General features: G+C 30.8%; 2 protein-coding genes and 2 long non-coding RNA genes across 4 annotated transcripts; 3 read left to right on the forward strand and 1 right to left on the reverse strand.

The window, feature by feature from the left end:
- Nucleotides 1-3,768: 3,768 nt before the first annotated feature.
- LOC121213834 (uncharacterized) lies at nucleotides 3,769-6,064 on the forward strand. Its single transcript, XR_005909289.1, has 2 exons — nucleotides 3,769-4,247; nucleotides 5,717-6,064. It is a non-coding gene; the product is annotated as an uncharacterized lncRNA (long non-coding RNA).
- A 3,891-nt stretch (nucleotides 6,065-9,955) lies between these two features.
- LOC121213549 (uncharacterized mitochondrial protein AtMg00810-like) lies at nucleotides 9,956-12,563 on the forward strand. Its single transcript, XM_041086340.1, has 2 exons — nucleotides 9,956-10,292; nucleotides 12,049-12,563. The coding sequence occupies exons 1-2, from the start codon at nucleotides 9,956-9,958 to the stop codon at nucleotides 12,561-12,563; spliced, it is 852 nt and encodes a 283-aa protein (XP_040942274.1).
- A 625-nt stretch (nucleotides 12,564-13,188) lies between these two features.
- Nucleotides 13,189-14,117, forward strand: LOC121213837 (uncharacterized). Its single transcript, XR_005909290.1, has 2 exons — nucleotides 13,189-13,523; nucleotides 13,640-14,117. It is a non-coding gene; the product is annotated as an uncharacterized lncRNA (long non-coding RNA).
- A 1,927-nt stretch (nucleotides 14,118-16,044) lies between these two features.
- LOC121213835 (tabersonine 6,7-epoxidase) lies at nucleotides 16,045-19,883 on the reverse strand. The gene is made up of 2 exons (XM_041087039.1): nucleotides 16,878-19,883; nucleotides 16,045-16,783 (listed from the first exon to the last, which is right to left on the reverse strand). The coding sequence occupies exons 1-2, from the start codon at nucleotides 17,775-17,777 to the stop codon at nucleotides 16,166-16,168; spliced, it is 1,518 nt and encodes a 505-aa protein (XP_040942973.1). The 5' UTR covers nucleotides 17,778-19,883; the 3' UTR covers nucleotides 16,045-16,165.
- Nucleotides 19,884-20,558: the final 675 nt, after the last annotated feature.

Here is a 20,558-nt window from a genome sequence, read left to right on the forward strand (position 1 = left end):
ATGGAACTTTGATGTCGAGATTGTTGGATCTGGTGCCCTAAGTCATTGAAAGGATAATTCCTACACCCATTAAATTAAGTTACCTTAGGGTAATCTTAAACCAACTAATAAGAACATGAATTTCTAACCAATTAATACGTGAACCTAATCTCTTAGGTATTCACAAGTACTAATAATCGCTTCATGTTTGGCCATAATTCTAACTTAAGTAGAGCTTCATGGGAAGTTACTTAACTAGAATGACCTTGAGTGTATAACCATCAGCTCAACATCTATCATAACATGTAAAAATAAATATTGTATATTCAAAGTAGTGAAATATTTCAAAAATATAGTATCAAAATTATTAATTATTTTATTCACTTAAAAATTATTATTTTTAGAAATATTTATGAACAAAATTTAAAACTTTACTAAATAAATAATGTTCAAAAATAATTAAAAATATTATTTTATCAAAATAAAAAGTTTAAAATTTAAAACTCAAAATTAACATAAATATTAAAAATCTATCTGAATCGAATCCAATTATTAATTTTAGGACTACCGACCACACCATTGATTGTGGCTGAAATCCACCTTCCAGACACAGCAGTAGGCCTGGTGTTGCACAAATCATTGATTTCGTGAATAGCGTTGGTACAATCATTTCCTAATGGATCCAATGAAGAAAAATTACAAATAGTGACAAAAATAATTCCAAATAATAATTTAAAATTTATGATGGGATTTATATTCTTCTATATAGTTTGCTATAAATTGTTCTATATGAAAGAGATTCATATATAATGCATGTTGAGGGGTTGGAGAGTTTTGTTTTCTATTTGTTTTTAGAATTTTGATGGATTTATAGGGTAGAAGTGTCTTGAGTACTTGAAGAGAAGTTAGGTATGATTGGACTTAATCTCATAGTTATCTGTAATTTGTACAGAGGGAGGATGGTGTCAGTACTTGAGGTAATTTAGTAACCTGGAAGGACTCTCGACAAAACCTACTGAATATATAAATATGGTAAAGCTAAAAAGTTGATCAAGATTAGTTTATGGTTGAGTATTGCTCCTTGTTGTCTTGTACCGATATTATCCTGGATCTTTGTGCTCTTCTTTGAACAAGTGTCGAAATCGACGTGCATGATGATGTTTTGTTCTTGGCAGAAAAGGTTGTCTTGTCTCCAACCAAAAACACTTGCGCTGTCTCTTGTTGTAAGAGTATCACTGCTAGGTCCGCACTCTGTGGTTTTTCTGAAGCTTTTTACGCAGGGTTTGAATTGTGAAAATTCAAGTATTTGATGCAAAGATAATGTATAAAGTAATATCATTTTCACGCGAGATTCACCATTCAAATGAAGAAAACTATTATAAATTAATTTCTTTCTTTTTGTGTGAGTCTCTTTTTGAACTTTAATTTTCTTACTGATTAATTTGTATTGTGTCAACTTTTAACTTTTAATTACATCTCTCTTGAAATCATATGAAGAAATAAGATTTAATTGCTCCTAAACTAAATCTTACTTGAATGGTATCCGACTCTCATTGTTGGGAATTGTTTGTGCTTCTCAACCTCTAAAATAGAAAATTGTTATTTAAGTCTTTAAATTTTTTAAAATTTTAAAATAATAAAAATAAAATTACACTTTAACTCTTTAAAATTATAAAAATTTGATTTAATCCTTTAAAAATTATAAAGATATAGACTATAAAAAATTAAAATTTCATTCGGCCCCTAAAAAATTGTTTTAACTTCGCCCTTCCAATTATGTAAAATATTATCTAATTGGATAAGTGATTACAATTTTGTAATATTTTGTAAGTTACCTATCTCACTAAAATAAACAATACAACACCCAACCTTTTTTTTAACCATGTTACAATTAAATATATTCTACAACTAAATTCCTACATCCCAAAATCCAATTTCTATTATTTCTCATAACCAATTGACATGCACTAAAATTTTTACAACCAAACCCGGTTTATTGAATGGCAATTATTTTTTTATAATAATATAATTTGAATTCGTATTAATCAGGTGTTTAACAATAACTTTAATCATCGTTTTATTTAAGTTAATTATTTGAATTTTAATCAATTTTTTACACATATTTTAGTTATCAGACTTTCAGTGCATTACAATTGTTAGTAATATTAAGATTTAATTGAAATTGGAATCTGAGTTGTCGGATTTTGATTGTAAGATTTTTTATTTTAGTGAGATAGATTAAATCATAAAACTATGAATTAAAATAATTCAATTTTCTCTAAAACTTAAAAACATTTTAATTCTCATTTTAAGAGTTGTGGTTGCCACAAATATTACTCAATTACACAAATTACTACTACTTAATAATATTTATAGGTCAAAATATGATGGTAGTCTCTGTACTTTTATAGTATTTGAGATTTAGTCCTTATATTTTAAAAGTTAAAAATTAAATCTTTTAATTTATCTTTCAATTTAAAAATCCTAACTCAATTATCAACACCATTAGTATTTTCCATCAAAATTTGTTAACTTAGAATATTTATTTTTCTGTCAATCATATAGCACAGTTAATATGTTAAGTTGGCAAAATTGACAAAAAAAAAATAAAGATGTTAAATGATTGCATTTTTTTTGGGTGGGGGGGGGGGCACCAAATAGGCATATATACTGATAAATGGCTACCGGGAAGGCCTACAGGTAAGGTGCAATCAGCGCAATTGGATATGACAGTTACTATGGTTTCAGGCCTGATAAATCAAAACGAAATGGTTTGGGATCAGAAATTACTTCATTTGCTGTTTTCTAAGGATGAAGCATGTCTGATTGGTAGCATTCCATTATGGAAATTTGGCATGGATGATATGCTGGTGTGGCAATATGATAACTCCGGGGTTATAGTGTCCGAGCAGGTTACAAAACCGTTATGGGGTTCAATGGCAACATATCATACAACCATGCGGTTGAAATAGACATACAGGGGAAATTATTTTACAATGCATTATGGTCTTTCCGTTGCCTAAAAGAAAATCCTTTTGACAGTTTGTCGTTTTTACTAAGGATTTATACCCACAAGTGCTACTCTCTTTGCCCATCGAATCCTCATTGATAATGATCCGCTATGCCCTTTGTGTTGACATGCAGAGGAGACGCTATGTCATTTATGCAGGATTGCAGGTTTCATGGATTGCTCGATTGAACACGGCAAGCTTGCAAGACTGGTTCCTTCATTTCTTCACTTTGCCGGACCTGTATACCAACTCGAAAATTTCGGTGGTTGTGTGGTGCTTGTGGTATTACCGCAATCGCTTTGTTCATGAAGGTAGGAATGTCTCTATTCCAGATATCAAGTTGTGTGTAGCTTCTTACCTGCGTCAATGCTCATCCCAGCCTGGTTCGCCGGCCCTTGATGCTGTTAGCCGAAGGACGCAATGGGTGCCTCCACCTACGGGGCTTTATAGGGTGAACTTTGATGCAAGCTTTTGCTCAAATACTGGTGATCGGAGGCTAGCTTTTGGGTTTCGGTCCTGCTCTTTCCAACATGTTATTAAAATTTTTCTTTTCATTAGAGAAAAAAAGTGTTATTTAATAAAAAAAATACCTTGATTTTATTTGGTCGTGTTTTCACAACTATTTTAATAGTGATGTATTAAACTTTTCTTTACTAACTTTTCATGGTGAAAGGATGAAAACAGATTAATTATATATAATAAGATTAAATGCTATGGAAAATATTTCAAACACAAATATCGTATGTCTAAACAATATGAAGAAAGCGAAAAAAAAATATAAAGAATATATTTTATAGTTAGGATCACACAGATAAGTATGAGAGAACTGAATCGCATTAATGTATAAAATAAATGTTTAAATGGGAAACAAATATTCATTTTGTTTTTGTTCATTGAAAAGTGTCATATCACAGAAGCTGCAAACAAGGGAGACTTAGGCCCCGGTCTCCTTTGCGTTTTAGAAGAACTTTTGCAATAAAAAAAAATTTTCTCTTAAAAGGAATGAAGAACGGCCTCCATTTTCTCGAAAAATTCACCATCTAAAACGTCATTTTCTCCGGATGAAGAAGCTAAAAATTTCACCATCTAAAAAGCTTGAAGTGTTTTTGGCTGATAATTGACCAAATTAACCTGTCTTCTCTCCCCCCCCCCCCCCCCAAAAAAAACGTTCTTTCCTCTGTTGTGAAAGCTCTATACCCATTTTTTTCACATTTTCGCTGTGAAAGCTCTTTCCTGTTCTTTTTTCCTCTTCTGCATGTGAGTTTGTTTTCTTCTTCTTCTCTTTAATTATTAGTTACTTTTCAAAAGCACTCTTTCAACAGAAAAAAGAGGGAAAATTCTGGCTTTTGTGCCTCTTTTGCTTTACTGCTTTGTGCCTCCGCTGCTGCTTTGCTCTGCCTCTTTTGCTTTGTGCCTCTTTTGCTTTACCGCTTTGTAACTCTTCCAAACTATTTTAGTTGATAAAAATAGAAGAAATATAGACTAAATCAAAATTCGTATCCAAATTCCATATCGTTGCTGAATTTTCTGTATCTTTTGTATTTAAAAGTTTTGATGATGTTCTTTTTAATTGTTTCTAGGGTTTAGCTTTACGATAAGAAACATTACTAATTACTCGAATTCAAGCTCTCCAATCTATTGTTGATATTTCAATACTGAAAATTAATTATATAAATGATCATAAAATCACATTCGACGGTTGAATTTTGCAATGAATCTCCGAATATTTAACAATTATTGTTATTTTTGAATGAATGAAATGCACTTTCTTTCTTATGCACGAAAAATTGTTGTATTTTTTGAATATTTTTTTTAATTTCAGTAGGAAAAAAGTATGATTAATTCAGTTAAGTGATATTGCCATTAGACAGATAGCTCTTTGTAGTTGCTTATCTAAATGTGTTTGTTTGTGTCTATATATATGTGTAGTGGTTTTAAAATGGAGAATGTCATTCAAACCAGTAGAATTTTAATAGCTTTCTTTGGACTTAGGAAGTTATGCTTTGTGTTTCAAACATAATAAAAGATACCATGCCTGTGTTTCATTTTGGTTGAAGTTATCGTCGATTGTATGATTCTTACTTACCATCACTTATAGCGGGAAAGCAGTTTCTGATGTAGGGTAGATTTGTAGAAGCCTTCTTGCTTATGGAATACAACTTTTTAAGGTTTACAGTAGGAACTTAGGGATAGGGATAGGAATCCAAAGAGGGTCGGATATCAGAGGAAGATTGCTAGAATTTTCTGAAGCATTGGAATGACAAGGAAATAAACTCATGGTTTTACCCTTGTGCTGTGAATCATCCCCTGAAGCATCATAGTATTAGTCGAGAGAAGAAAGTAGGAATATGACAATGGAATTTCCATGACTTTATAGTAAACTCAAGACAACATAATCCCTAACTAATTTATCTGACTCTAAACTCAAAGATAGACTCAATGGAGCACTCTTTTTCTGTTCCTGGAAGCAAATCCCAGACCTTCTGTGATGTGTATTTGACTTCAATTTGTTCCAGAGGAACATACCTTATCCTCTAGAGTTTATAGCTTGTGGAAAATAAGATTTGATGTTATAACTACTTTAGTTGTAGATAAGAATCCTTTCACTATATGTTATAAGCTTTGATGTTCTTTTTATGGCATGTGATTATTTATATGATTGTTATTTGGTAAATTACTGCTGTGGATAAACTTTACATCTAATATACTGGACATTGTTATAATAGAATGAAGACCCAGGCTTGGAATATGAGCTATCAGCACTGCGACAAGCAATAGATTCAGGATTTACTTATTTCTTGGCACATGGAGATGTGAGGGCGAAAAAGAACTCCCTTTTCCTTAAGAAACTCGTCATAAACTACTTCTACACGTTCCTGCGGAGAAACTGTCGAGTTGGTGCAGCAAATATGAGTGTACCTCACATGAATCTCTTGCAAGTGGGCATGACATACATGGTTTGATGAGAGTTGCCATCGATTCAGAGCTGCCATTTTCTTGTTGATTCAAAGTATTGTTTTTGAGCTCAATAAGTTTGAGAATTAAGCCATGCATATGAATCAAATATTTTGACATTCACAATTGGCCGCTAGTGGAAATTTTGCACTGAATCTATTGTTTGTGCGTAGTATACTTTCATTTTTCCTTTGCTTCTTTGAGTTTAGCTTTTCAGGCAAGTAAGTCCATTGACAAACACTTTCGGTTCACAGACACTTTCTAGATTTACAACTCAAGTGCACATTATATTCAATTTGTAAATACTATTGTAAATTTTTTAGTATTTATATTTGGTATATAAATATTATCCCTTTTTAAAACTTTAATCCAAATATATGTAATATTTTAATTTGTTAAATTTATGTTTTCTATATTATGTTAATATCTAATATGAGTTATATATTCAAATACATTTTAAAATAAAATAATACAAATATGTTAAAAGCATTAATTAAAAATAAAAAAAATAATTTTTATAATAATACAATTGTGTCAATATCTAATTACAAATATTTAATTATTATATTTAAATATTTAAATATAGTTTATATATTCTAATTAAATTTAATAAATAATTAATCCGAATTACTTAGAAATATTTAAAATTAATATTATATATTAAAATATTAACAATAAGTTATAATAAATTATTTTTTATATTTTTGCTAAAATATCATAATATTAACTAAATTTAATATTATTTAAATACATATTTGTTACTTTATAATATCATGTCTAAAATGGACATTTTATTCTTCAAAAATACTTTTTGACAGCAACACCCAACACTCAAATTTTTCAAAAGCACTTCTCCACAACACTTCTCAAAATCATTTTTCAAAAGCAATGGAGAACTGACCCTTAAAAGCTCACTAAATAGGGCACAAGCCCATAAAGATACAAGTGTTGGAAATTGTAATATCCACAAATAGTTATTATTTGAGAATAAGTGCTTTTCACCCAAAACAACTTTTTGAAGTCATTTTTTTCTAAACCATTTTATCTTCTCACCTTGAATAGAAGAAGTTTTAGTGATTAGATCAATTGCTATATAAAGTAACTTGTGGGTTAGATTTTTGGTGTGCAACTGTGTCAATCAACGGTTTGAATGGATTTGCTGAGATATAGCTATTTTGACCACTCTATAATTGAATATTTTTACCTTTTTTAGAGATGTCTCTACTGGTGAAAATGTTTTTCCACACTTAGGAATCGGATGGTTTGGGTTTCACTAGTTAAAAAGGGTATTTGTTGTAATATTTTTGCGGTGATGGCTTTGGTTAGAAGGCAATGTTTGTCAATAAGGGTTTGCTAAGTGATTTTTTGTACGAGTGTTTCATTGAAAAGATTCATTTTGCAAATTCTTAAGCCTATATGAGAAATGCAACCACATAGAGCGTCCTAGTTACAAGTGTGGAATTTTCTCTCTCTCGAGTCATGGTCCCACTAGAAAGATCTAATTCTTTTGTTTATATAATTACAAATAGTAAAGGGCCTTTAAAGATGGAGTGGATTTGGTTAAAGTTAGTCTTTCTCTGAAGGAGAGGCATTTAAATTTCTAAGAGGCAAGTTTCAAGTTGAATTTATCAATTAGGTTGCCAAAGAATTCTCTCTTGTTATGGTTTTTTCCCAATTCAAAACCCAAGTATTTTCATGAACTGTCCACTTTTTTTAGCATTCAAAATGCCTCCGAACCATTTTCTTGCATGGACTTTTATGGAGAGGCTGAGAAAAAGTTCTTACTTCTCAAAGTTGATTTGTAATCTAGAGAGAGAGAAAGTAGAAGTTTATAAGAAGAGATTTTAGCTTTCTAGATTAAAGCACATTGGCATTGAAGAAAATGTAGCAATTGTTAGCAAAAAGGAGATGGTTTTTTAAAGGAGCATTTCTAGAGATTTTTATACCTTTAATAGATCTATCATTTTCAACTTCTTTTGAGGAGATGGGAAAGGGCATTCATGCACATGATAAACAAATAATGAGAAAGGGGGTCACCTTGTCGCACACGTTTGTTGGGTGAGAAGCTTTTGGCAGGTGAACCATTAACTAACACTTGGTAAGATACAATTGGGGATACATTGTCTTATTATATTGATCCAGTGTTGATTAAAACCAATTGCTTCCAAAATCATGAGAAGGAAATCCTATTTAATTCTGTCAAGAGCTTTACTCATATCAATTTTGAAAGCGGCAAGGGAGGCTCTACCCTTAGTTTTCCTTTCGACGGTGTGGTGTAATTCAGAAGCTAGGATAATATTATTAGTGATAAATCGCCTAGGAACGAAATCATTTTGGTAAGGTGAGATGAGCGATGAAAGCGACTCTTTGAGCCGATTAACAACAATTTTTGAAATAATCTTGTAAGCCACATTGCAGAGATTGATTAGGTGGTAATAAGAGGGTTGGGATTGAGAAATTCCTTTTGGGATGAAAGTTATAAGGATTTTGTTGAAAGTTGCCAACAATGCAGCAGCAAGCAAATGTCCACTAGAATGTTGTAGCAAGCTAATGTCCATTATGTATTTTGGTTATTAAACTTTTGTAACATGTGACTTTTATTGGTTTGATTGTAACTTTTGTTTAGCTAAGGATTAGTCAAGTACTTAACTGATTTGTAGCTTTTTAGGTTATCATTAAGCTGATTTTATAGCTTGGATACTAGCACAAGTTAAGTCTATTTTCTTCCAATGTATTTGAACTACTTATGTACATGTTATATTGCTAATTGAAGTAATGAGATAAGTTAACACCTTTTCTCTCATCTAACATCTATTTTTTTGCTTTTGTTTTTCATCTTTCAAATACAAGTTTTTGGTATTTTGATCTTTGCATACTGATTTAAACTCAACAAATAGTATCACGAGCCTATCATCTTTGAGGGCCTTTTTGTTGTGTGTTGTATTTTGAGTGATTCGTGCTTGAAAGAAAAGAAACAAAAGTTGTTTTTGTTGGTTTGTTTAGTTGCTGCAAAAGAATGAGTTTCCACCACTACCGCCACCTCCTGTCTTTGCTGGTGAAAAGTACAACATTTGGGCTACGAAGATGAAAACATATATGTAGGCTCATGATCTGTGGAGTGTTGTTCAAGTTGACATAGACCCACCACCTTTAAGAGCTAATCCAACCATAGCTCAAATTAGGCAGCACAATGAGGACTGTACCAAAAAGTATAAGGCTATGCCATGACTTCAAAATGAAGTTTCAGATGTGATCTTCACAAGGATAATGGCTTGTGACACTCCAAAGCAAACCTAAGACAGACTCAATGAAGAGTTTCAAAGGTCAGACAAAACCAGGCAGCATAAGTTGATCAACCTAAGGAGGGACCCATCAAGCAGTATTCTAACAGGATTATGGCTTCAGTCAACAAAATAAGGCTTATTAGGGATGGTTTCAGTGACAAAAGAATAGTTGAAAAGGTCATTACAATTCTTTCAGCGAAGTATGAGTCAAAAGTTTCTTCATTGGATAACTCTAGGGACTTATCAACTATATCCTTAACAAAGCTAATAAATGCTCTCTATGCACAAGAGCAGAGAAGGGAAAATAGGATAGAGGAACACTCTGAAGAAGCCTTTTAGGCCAGAAGCAAAGAAAGCTCAAGCTCAGCTCAAGCTACAAGGGTAAGAAGCCTTGGTTAGAAAAGAAAGAAAAATGAAAGGAGGATGCTACTAAAAGGAAGTTTCCACGATGCACTCACTGCAAAAGCCCACTCACCTAGAAAAATATTACTGGTACAGGCCAAACATTCAATGTAGAAGCTGAAACAACTTGGCCACATTGAAAAAGTTTGCAAGAACAAAGCAAAAACACAACCATAGTAGCATAATCAAGGTCAAGATGCTGAGGATGTTCAAGCTCAGGAGGAGCATGTTTTTACTGCTTCTTGTTTTGCAAGTTCAAGCAAAGTTAGAAAGAATTGGTTGATTGACAGTGGCTACACTCATCACATGACATCATATAAAGGCATGTTTAGGGAGTTAGGCACCAGTTTTGTGTCTAAAGTCAGAATTGGGAATGGTGAGTTCATTGAGGCCAAAGGAAAAGGCAAGACTGTGATCTGCACTGAATCAGGTAACAAAACCATTTTAGAAGTTCTTTTTGTACCTGATATTGACCAAAATTTACTTAGTGTTGGTCAGTTGTTAGAGAAGGGTTACTTCCTTATTTTTGAAGGAAAGACTTGTGTGATCAAGGATTCTTTTGGTCAAGAGCTAGTGACAATAGATATGCATGACAGATCTTTCACTTTAGACGTGAATCAGTTAGAAGCAAATGCACATATTGCTTTGGCTGATGAATCATGTTTGTGGCACTAGAGGTTAGGGCATGTGAACTATAAGTCACTTGGTTTATTGCATAAGATGAGCCTAGTTGAAGACATGTCCAAGATTGAGCCTAAGAATGATGTATGTGAGGTCTGTCAGCTTGGCAAGCAGACCAGACTACCTTTCCCTTTTAACAAAGCTTGGAGAGCTTGGAGTCTATAAATAAACAATATAATACTATTTTAAATTATTTATTACTTAACGTACCAAAACATCTTTATTATTATACTAATAGTTTAAATATTGAGTTACACTTTTATTAAATATTGTATTACAATTTCATTAGAAAGTAAACTATTCAAATTTATAAATGCACAATATCTTATTATTTTAAATTACTTGTAATCATAATAAAATATTTATTATTATATTAAAAATAAATAAAAATTTTGAATAATAAAATTTGATAAAATATTAAATTACACTTTATATTCATGTTGAATTATAGTTCATTGAGATTTAAACTATTCTTTTATTATTATATTACAACTATATATAAAATTTGAATAAATAAAGTTAGATAAAGATTAAATTATAATTTCAATTTAATTTCAACTGCCCAAATTTATAAATAAGAAATATCTTATTATTTTAAATTATTTCTTACTTAAAAATAAAAAAATATTTTTATTATATTAAAACTAAGAAAATGTATTTTGGATATATAAAAGCTGATAAAATATTGATTTACAGGTTATGACACTTTGATGATATTTTACACTATTAAAATTTTTAGAATAAATAATATCTTATTATAAAATATTTTAATGATTTTATTTTACATGAAATAAAAAGTTATTATTAACTAAATAAAATGAACTAATTATATATCTTTAAATAATAATTAGTTCCTAATTGAGTCTTAGCTTGGTTTGCATCGATATTATTACTAATGCAAAAGGACGTGGATTCAAGCACGTTGAAACTCATTTGTTATTCTATTTAATGGTTAATGAGGGCTCATGTGTGTTTTTGTTGAGCTTTCAAACATTCATGAGGCTATGGTCATCCCTTCTTAGCAGAAGACAGTTGATGATGAACTTCAAGCGTTGATTTGGAATAATAAGTGAGATGTAGTTCCATCACCATTTGGTCGATCTTTAGTTGGTTGCAAATGGTTGTTTAAAATCAAGAAAAATCAAAATGGGAGTGCGATTCGTAACAAGGTTCGCTTGGTTGCTCAAGGGGTATTTTAGGTTGTTGGCTTGGCATTTCTAAATGAGGATTTGGCTGAGACTATCTACATGAAGCAACCACCTAGGTTTAGGGTTCTTGATGCTCATGGGCAGCCATTGGCTTGTAGATTGAACAAATTCATTTATGGTCTCAAACAAGCACCAAAGGCTTGGTTTGAGAAGTTGAGAAATTTTTTAGTTCAACAATTGAAGTTTTAACTTTCACGAGCTGATCCATCATTTTTTTTCAAACAAACCTTAGTTGGAAGTGTCTATTTTCTAGTGCATGTTGATGATATCTTAGTAACAGGTGATGATAGTGTTGAGTTAGATGAAGTTATTTGTTGTCTTGATCAACAATCCACACTTAAAGACTTATGTGAGCTGAACTAGTTTTTTAGGCTTGAGATTTTGCGACATAAGGGTCGTATGCATGTCTCTCAACAAAAGTAAGCTCGTGAGTTATTGGAGCGCACCAACATGGCAAATGCTAAACTAGTGGACACTCCTATGGTGAGTTCTCCCACTCTTACATCTTTAGTTGGGTACCATTTTCAGATGAAACTCTCTATAGACAGGTTGTGGGGAGTTTGCAATATTTGTGTTTGACCAGGCTTGACTTGTCGTTTGTCATCAACAAAGTCAGTCAATACATGCATCAACCTCATGATGTGCATTGGACAACAGTGAAGCGTATTCTTCGGTATGTTAGGGGCACAATTGATTATGGTTTGTTGTTGCAAGAGTCTAGTATGAGCTTAACTAGGTTTTGTGATGCTGATTGGGCTAGTTCACTAGAAGATCGCAAGTCTACTTTCGGTTTTTGTTTGTATCTTGGTGATAACCTTGTTGGTTGGATGTCGAAGAAACAAAGTGTGGTGTCTCAGTTTAATTCTGAGGCAGGATATTGGAGTTTAGCAAATGCCACATCTGAGTTGGCGTGGTTTCGCTCACTATTGGATGAGATAGGTGTCAAGTTGAGTGGTACACCAATATTTGGTGTGATAATGCTAGCACTGTTTCCTTGGCTGCAAATCCAGTACTACATGCTAAGGTTAAGCATGTTGAATTAGATATGTATTTTGTTAGAGAAAAGGTTCTTAATTACCAGCTTCATGTGTGTTTTATACCTGGTTATGATCAGGTTGCTGATGCATTGACTAAACCATTAACGATAGAAGCTTTTTCTCACAGTCACAGTCACATGAATGTTGTTGTTGCAGGTGTTCTTTGTCAAGATACTGAAAGAAGAATATTAGAGTCACAACCTAATTGTCTTAGATTCTAGTGTAATGCATTTACTAAATAGTTAGTGATGTTTAGTATTGTAGAAATGTGTATAGTTTGTATGTTCAAAGGCGAGTTAATGAATTTCTTAATTCTTGAAATTCTAATAGTTATAGATAATTTGTAACGTCCCAAAAATATGAATTATTATTTTTTAAAACTTACCACAAGTAAGAGCTTGCTTTAGTGGTTAAGTGCTTTGGATGTATTGAGATCGAGTGTTCAAGTCCTTAAGTGAGTGAATGGAATGATTGTGTTTGAATTGGATTTAAATTTTGGAAAAGTTGGTGAGTTGTCAGGTGGGTGGTTACTTAAAATGTAAGGATTGTTTTAATTCATTGCCACGTGTTTTTTTCTTTCTTTCTTTATTCTGGATAAGTTGGTGAGTTGTCATTTGGGTGGTTACTTAAATGGGAGAGGGGTTGGCTACTCCTTTGTGATTTTCTTTTCTTTGTTCTTTCTCTCTTTTCTTTTGCTCAAAATTTTGTTTTTTCCCAAAAGTGGCTGCCCTCATTCCCACGTATTTTTCTTTCTTTCTTTCTTTATTCTGGATAAGTTGGTGAGTTGTCATTTGGGTGGTTACTTACGTGGGGGGTTGGCTACTCGTTTGTGATTTTTTTGTTTCTTCTTTCTCTCTTTTCTTTTGCTTAAAACCAAATTCAAGTGTTATCACTTGTTTCAATCATTATTGATGTCTCGCTCATAATCTATTTTGTTGCCAATTTTTTAGTTTGTGGTTTGATTTGGTAAGTAATTGGAGTAAGTCTACTATATTTTTTGGTTGGTGAATAATTTGGGGGCTTTCTTTATTCTTGTAATGAAAATATTTTTTATGGCGTTATTCGTCTTAATGCTCAAATAGGGGAAAATCAAGAGGCTCGAGATTATCCTTCAACGACTTAATTGTGTTAGGAACTGCTGTGGACGTTGGGTAAGTATTCAAACGTTGATGAGTTTAATTCTAGTGTCGGAATTGTGGAATTGTGTAATTGTAGGTTGTGGTCGAGTAAGTTATTTGGCTTCTATTGATACAAACTCTACTATCCGCAAGAATAATGGAAACGTCAAATGAGCAATAAATCTGAATACATATGATAAGTCTGTGGTTCGTATATGTTAAGTTGTGCATGTAAAGCTATATCATTTTAATTTCTGCTCTAAATATGTATGATATTTTTTGCACTCTTTATCTGCATCTGGGTTGGGTTGTAAATAACATGTGGAAAAAGTGATTCTGTAAAAGGCGATATTGTCTATTGATTTGGTAGCTCAGCAACAACTATTCTATTGATTTGGTAGATCTTTCTTATATGTATTTTACCGTGTTAAGTTTATCATTATACACTGAGTTTCAAAACTCACTTTCTATTTTATTAATATTTTCATGTAATCCTTAAACTTAGGCACGAGAGCTCGATTATATTAGTATTTCAATTCTTTAACCATTTTAAATTGGATTCAGTATTTTGTAAAATTAGGACAGTTTGGACAATTTGGGACTATCTCGGTTTTGGATTTAATTTTGGATTTTTGTATGACAATTGATAAAACGATTTACCAAAAATGAATAGTTTCTTGCAACCAACTATTTTCGAGAAAACAAACTTGGTTTTTCAAAATATAATGATCTAAGAATTTTCGCTGCAAAGTATTCGATTTATTTAGAAAAGGTAAACAAAAAATGTTTTTAATTAAATAATTATGTCAAACACGTGTTTTGTTCACGATGTTTTTCAAATAAATGAAAGCCAGATTTACAACTATTATACATATCATCTCTAGATCTAGCCATAATGTCCAGGCTGAGTTTGAGGTGTTACATAGTTATAGGTATTTTATAAAAAAATAGTAAACAAAAATATATTATTAATTAAATTTAATTAATTAAATAGATAAAAACATGTGAAATAAAAAAAAAACTAGTTTATTTATAATTTATATAAAAGAAAAGAGTGGATAAACTTTTAAACTAACATAAATACACCATATTTATTGTTTATTATAGGCTTAAGGGTGTAAAAAACTTTCAAATTTTTTTTTAAAAAAAAGAGTAATTAAGTCTATTTTTTTTTGCACTCAATTGGGTACTTGAACTTTCAAAATGTATAAAAAAACTCTCAAATTTTTTAAAAAAAAATTAAGCTCCTGCTTTTGTTTTGTAGTCAATTGGGTATATGAACTTTCAAAATATATAAAAATACCCTCAAATTTTTTTTTAAAAAAAATATCAACCCCCTATCTGTTTTTTTTTTGCTCTTAATTGAGTACTTGAATTTTCAAAATGCATCAAGAAGGTCATTTGATCGTTAACTTTAACAGTTGACCATTAAAGTTAACCACTCTTAATTTTTTCCAGTTAAAGCCACAATGTGTCACAACAACCGAATGACATGTGGCAAAAAACGATAAAAAATAAAAACCAATAGAAATTATAAAAATTATTAATTTTAATAAAAACAATAAAAATGTTTAAAATTTATTAAAAATTTAAAAGATTATAAATATCATAAAAAAATTATAAAAAAATGTAAAATTTTATAAAAATAGTAAGAAATGTAAAATATATAGAGAATAGAAAAAAAATTATAAAATTTTATAAAGTCATAAGAAAATTATAAACAATGTAAAGAAATATAAAATTTGTAAAAATATAAAAATTATCGTAGCAAAAGAAGCATTTTATAATTTTTCTACAACTTTTATTGAATTTTATTTTTATCATTTTTTGCCACATGTCACGCTGTGTTGCGATATGTGATGGCTTTAATTGAAAAAAATCGAGTATCGTTAACTTTAACGATCATCGGTTAAACTTAATGGTTAAAGGGCATTTTTGATGTATTTTATAAATTTTTTTATGATTTTTATAAAAATTTACAATTCTTTTATATTTTTTATTAAAATTTGATAAATTTTATCTTTTATTGGTTTTTATTTTTATCATTTTTTTGCCACATGTAATGTTGTGGCTGTGACACGAGGTGGCTTTTACTGAAAAAATTAGGGACAGTTACCTTTAACGATAAATCTTGAGATTAATTGATTGTTCAAGTATTCAATTGAGTGAAGAAAAGAGCAAATGATTAATTGCTTATTTTGAAAAAATTTAAGGGCCTTTTTGATGTACCTTGAAAGTTTAAATACAAAATTGAGTGAAAAAAAAACTTAATTATTTATATGTTTGAGGACTTTTTATCTTTTGATTATATTACTACATAACCATTTAATTAATTATTATTAGTAAAACAACATTTAATTAGATCTATATATTCTAAAATTAACTCAAATTTATATTCTAAAATATTTATATCCAAACTCAAATTACCCCAAACACAAATAGTATACACATTATTACCCGAAATAAAACCACTAACAGAGTTCAACATGGTTATTTCAATGCACAATAAGGAACGGGGATTAAGAACAAATCATCTTTTCTTCTTGCAGTTAAGCCAAATGATTCAGTCATTTCCAGATCTTCAAACTTCATCCCATTTGGGAGCTTCCAATCAAAATGGTACAGCAAACTCGCAAGTGGTAACTCAATACCGTGTATCCCGAACAAAATACCAGGACAAATTCTTCTTCCAGCACCAAATGGGATATACTCAAAGTTTTTTCCTCTAAAATCCATGGAGTTTTCCGAGAATCTTTCAGGGTAAAACTCCTCAGCATCTTTCCAGTAAAAGGGATCTCTTTGTATAGCCCATGCATTTACAAGGACTTTAGCTTTGGCAGCGATCTCATATCCATTTATCACACAATTTTCACGAGATTGCCTTAGAATTAAAAGCGCAGGAGGGTGCAACCTCAAAGTTTCTTTCACTATTAATCTTAAGAATTTCAGCTCCTGAATCTTTTCTTCGTTTAATGAGGTAATGTTTTCCCCGAAGACTCTTCTTACTTCATTTTGTGCCTTTTTCATCAGTTTTGGATTTTTCAATAGTTCAGACATCGCCCATTCTACTGTTGTGGCTGATGTCTCGCTCCCAGCAGCAAATATGTCCTGAAAAGATATATTTAACACAAATATTATCAGGGGCATGTCAAATAGTTTAACAATACAATACACCAGTGGCAAAGTTAAAATTAACAGTAACCTTCATGACAGCTTTTATGCTGTTATTTCCCAAAGGGAATTCAAGGTCATCTTGCTGTTGAAGCTGAAGGAGAACATCAATCAAATCAGCTTCAACCCCTTGATGATCTGCCTTGTTTCTCTTCTCTTTATGTTCATTAACAATGTTTTCAAGGATCTTATCCGAAGCCTGGTGTAGTTTCTCCGCTTTAATCCTGGTTCCACTAATCAGTTTCAGCACTCCACTAGAAGGATACATATCAGCTAAACAGATAGCACCTGAGAGCTTATTAGTTTCTTTGACGATCCTTATAAATTCCTCTTGGCTTTTTGTTTTCTTCCCAAAGGTAGCCCTCGCTGTTATCCCATATGACAGTGAAAAAATTTTCTCACTAAGATTGATCGCAGACCCTTCACTCAAAGCTATGGATTTGATGAAATCTGTCACCTCTTCTGTTCTGATTGACTGAAATGATTGGACTCGGGTCGGGCTCAAAAGTTCCATGGTGCAGATTTTTCTCATTTGTTTCCAATAGTTACCATACGGTGTAAATACGATTGCTTTACAGTTGTATGACATAACCTCACAAGCTAGGACATGAGGCCTTTGAGAAAAGATGGTATCATGAGTTTTAAAAACCTGTTCGGCAACTCTTGCAGATGAGATTACAACGGTGGGAACTTCTCCAAGCTGAAGCTGCATCAAAGCTCCGTATTTGTTGGATAAATCTCTTAGGGTGTGATGGGGAAAAGAAGTAAAGAGTTGATGCAAGTTACCTATGAGAGGTAATTTCCATGGACCTGGGGGAAGCTTATTGAGGTTGGGTTTCTTGGCTTTTGATGATATTTTCAGGATTCTTACAATGGTGAAGAAGAAAATTAGGAAAGTAATGAGGGGAACACATGGAAATTGAAACTCCATGGAGAAGAAAAGATGTGAGTTTTGGGGTACTAAATTCCAATTTAATTACAAATAAAAGGGGAGATTATCAAGACTTTAAATAGAAATTTGTTTTTTATTTAAAAAATAAGTAAATTAATCTCAATATATTAGTTTAAAGAGAAAATTAATTTTTCTTTATTAAAAATTTCATTCAAACTAGCAAAAATTAAGAGAATAATCAAATAGTGATATACATCATACCATGTGTATTTTATATTGACATATAAGAATCAATTTTTAACAATAATAATGAATGAGAATAATTAGACTAATAAAAATTAATTTGCTCATTTTCTACTTAAAAAAAATAATTTAAATTTTAATACAAAAATTTCCATAGTATTTTTCCTCCAATAATACCACTTGGTCGGCAAATTATGCCATAAAAGAGATTTTAGATTTTGAAGTTGATAAGAGTGTATTATCATCCACAAGAACAATTTACAGCTTTCACTTTCCAAAGCCATAGTTGAGTCGAGTGAAAGGATATGACCTTATCTTGGCCTTCTGGGTTTGAATTATTAAAATATCTAATTCGGTGCGCTGGGCGCCTAAGAAGTTGTGTTTGACTCTCCTTTTTCTTTTCAAAGGAGAATTTTGATATAATGGATAAGCCCAACAAAAAAAACATACAAATAAAGCAACGCTTGACCAAGAGATTATTTAGCAGTGTTTAAAAAAAAATTTAGCTCTAAAAATTTTTTTGAAAGAAAAATTATATTAAATAAGTTGTTTGGGCTGAAATTTTTTGTTTTTTTGAAACCACTTTTGAAAAATAGTTCTCAACATGAGACGTTAAAATTTTTAGCTTTTTCTCTCTCAAATAATTTTGTTGTTTAATTACTTTTTTATCTCTCCAATAACATAATACTTTCTTTTCTTTTCTTTTTCTTAGTGCTTAAATACAAATATATTAAAATAATTAATTAAAAATAAAAAAAATATTTTTTAAAATAATACAAATGTGTTAATATCTAATTATAAATATTTAATGGTTATATTCAAATATTTAAAATATAGTTTATATGTTCTAATTAAATTTTGTAAATAATTAATATTTATTGCTTAAAAATATTTAAAATTTATATTTCATATATTAACATATTAACAACAAATTATAATAATTTTTTTATATTCTTACTAAAATATAATAATATTAACTAATTTAAACATTATTTTAATGTATATTTGTTACTTGATAATAACATGTTTAAAATAGATATTTTTTTTCTCAAAAGTACTTTTTTATAGTAATGCTAAACACTTAAATTTTAAATTAAACTTTTCAAAAGTACTTATCAAAAATACTTTTTGACAGCAATACTGAACATTTAAATTTTAAATTAAACCTTTTAAAAATACTTCTCAAAAATATTTTTTCACAACACATTTAAAAAATTTACTAAACTAGCCCTAAGAGTCAAACCATACTAACGAAGGAACAAGCTATACTTGAATTAAGCTCCCACCGCTGAATACAGAGGAACAAAGTAAGACCCTTGCGAAAACACGGACAGACAGAACAACACTGAAAATTGCGCAGCTAGTCATCAAAGTCGAGCAAGCCACCTTGAACCATAAAGTCCCTTTTCAGGCCCTCGCTCTGGTAAAATGGAAATGCAACTATTAACTTGAAGTAACAGATGTGTAAATGGCCAAAATAGATAAACCAAAAACAAGTCAAAGAAGACTTGAGGAAATGAGCTGCTAGCAACTCAAGAAAAGACTTGTTAATACACAAGTCATCCTTGACTCGAGAAAACCTCCATTGTAGGAGAAGCCAAGGGCCACACCCTAGGCCATCTTATTATTCCGAGAAAAGTAAGGCCTCCTAATGCTGAAAAAATGCTAGGGCTGGCAAGGATGAGCAAGAGGGTTTGAGGACGAGTGAGATGGAAAGGAAAGGAGAAAGGGAAAGGAAGTTAGAAACGAGAAGGGAAGGGAGATACTAGGGAACCACATAATTTTAGATTTTTAAATTTTTTTTCTAATTTATATATAATTAAATGAATTTTTTTTTATGTAAGAGACTCCTCTACTTTCATTAGTGGTCAATGGTTCAATTCTCGTAATAAGTATGGAACAGTTTTAAAATTCGTGGTTAGTTTCTATCTCTTAATTTACCTACAGAACACAAAAGATTAATTATTGGACTTAATCCAATGGACACTTGGGAAATAAAAAAAGATGGAGAGTTTTTTTTAATATACTATTTTATGTAATTCAATTATATATATAAATATTTATTCATTTTAATTGTTAATCTTGAAAAAAATATTTAGTAACTCCAGTTGTTTTAATAAAATTTTATTGACAAAAATATTATTTTTATTTTAATTATTTATTTATTGCATTATATGAAAAATTTTAATTCTATAGTTGCATGTAAAGGTGTTCGTGGGCCGGGCCGGGCTCAACTAAAAATTCAGATCTATTTGTTAGGTCGAACTTAAAAAACGGGCATAAAATTTTGCCAAAGCCCGACCTAGATAAAAATGCTAAAACTCAGGCTCGGCCCGACCCGTCCGTATTAATTTTTTATATTATCTATATATATATTAAATATATATAATATATCAAAAATACTAAAAACATCAAAATAAATATTTCTCAACAAATTGAAAATAAAATTTAAAAACTATGTATACTTAAATAACACTAGCATAGATGCAACTTAACAAGCAAATACCTTTAAAATAATAACAAAATTAACAAATGCCTTTAAAATAATAACAAAATTAACAATAAAATAAGTTTTAT

This window comes from Gossypium hirsutum, chromosome D01 (assembly GCF_007990345.1).
Source record: "Gossypium hirsutum isolate 1008001.06 chromosome D01, Gossypium_hirsutum_v2.1, whole genome shotgun sequence".
NCBI classification, from domain to species: Eukaryota; Viridiplantae; Streptophyta; class Magnoliopsida; order Malvales; family Malvaceae; genus Gossypium; species Gossypium hirsutum.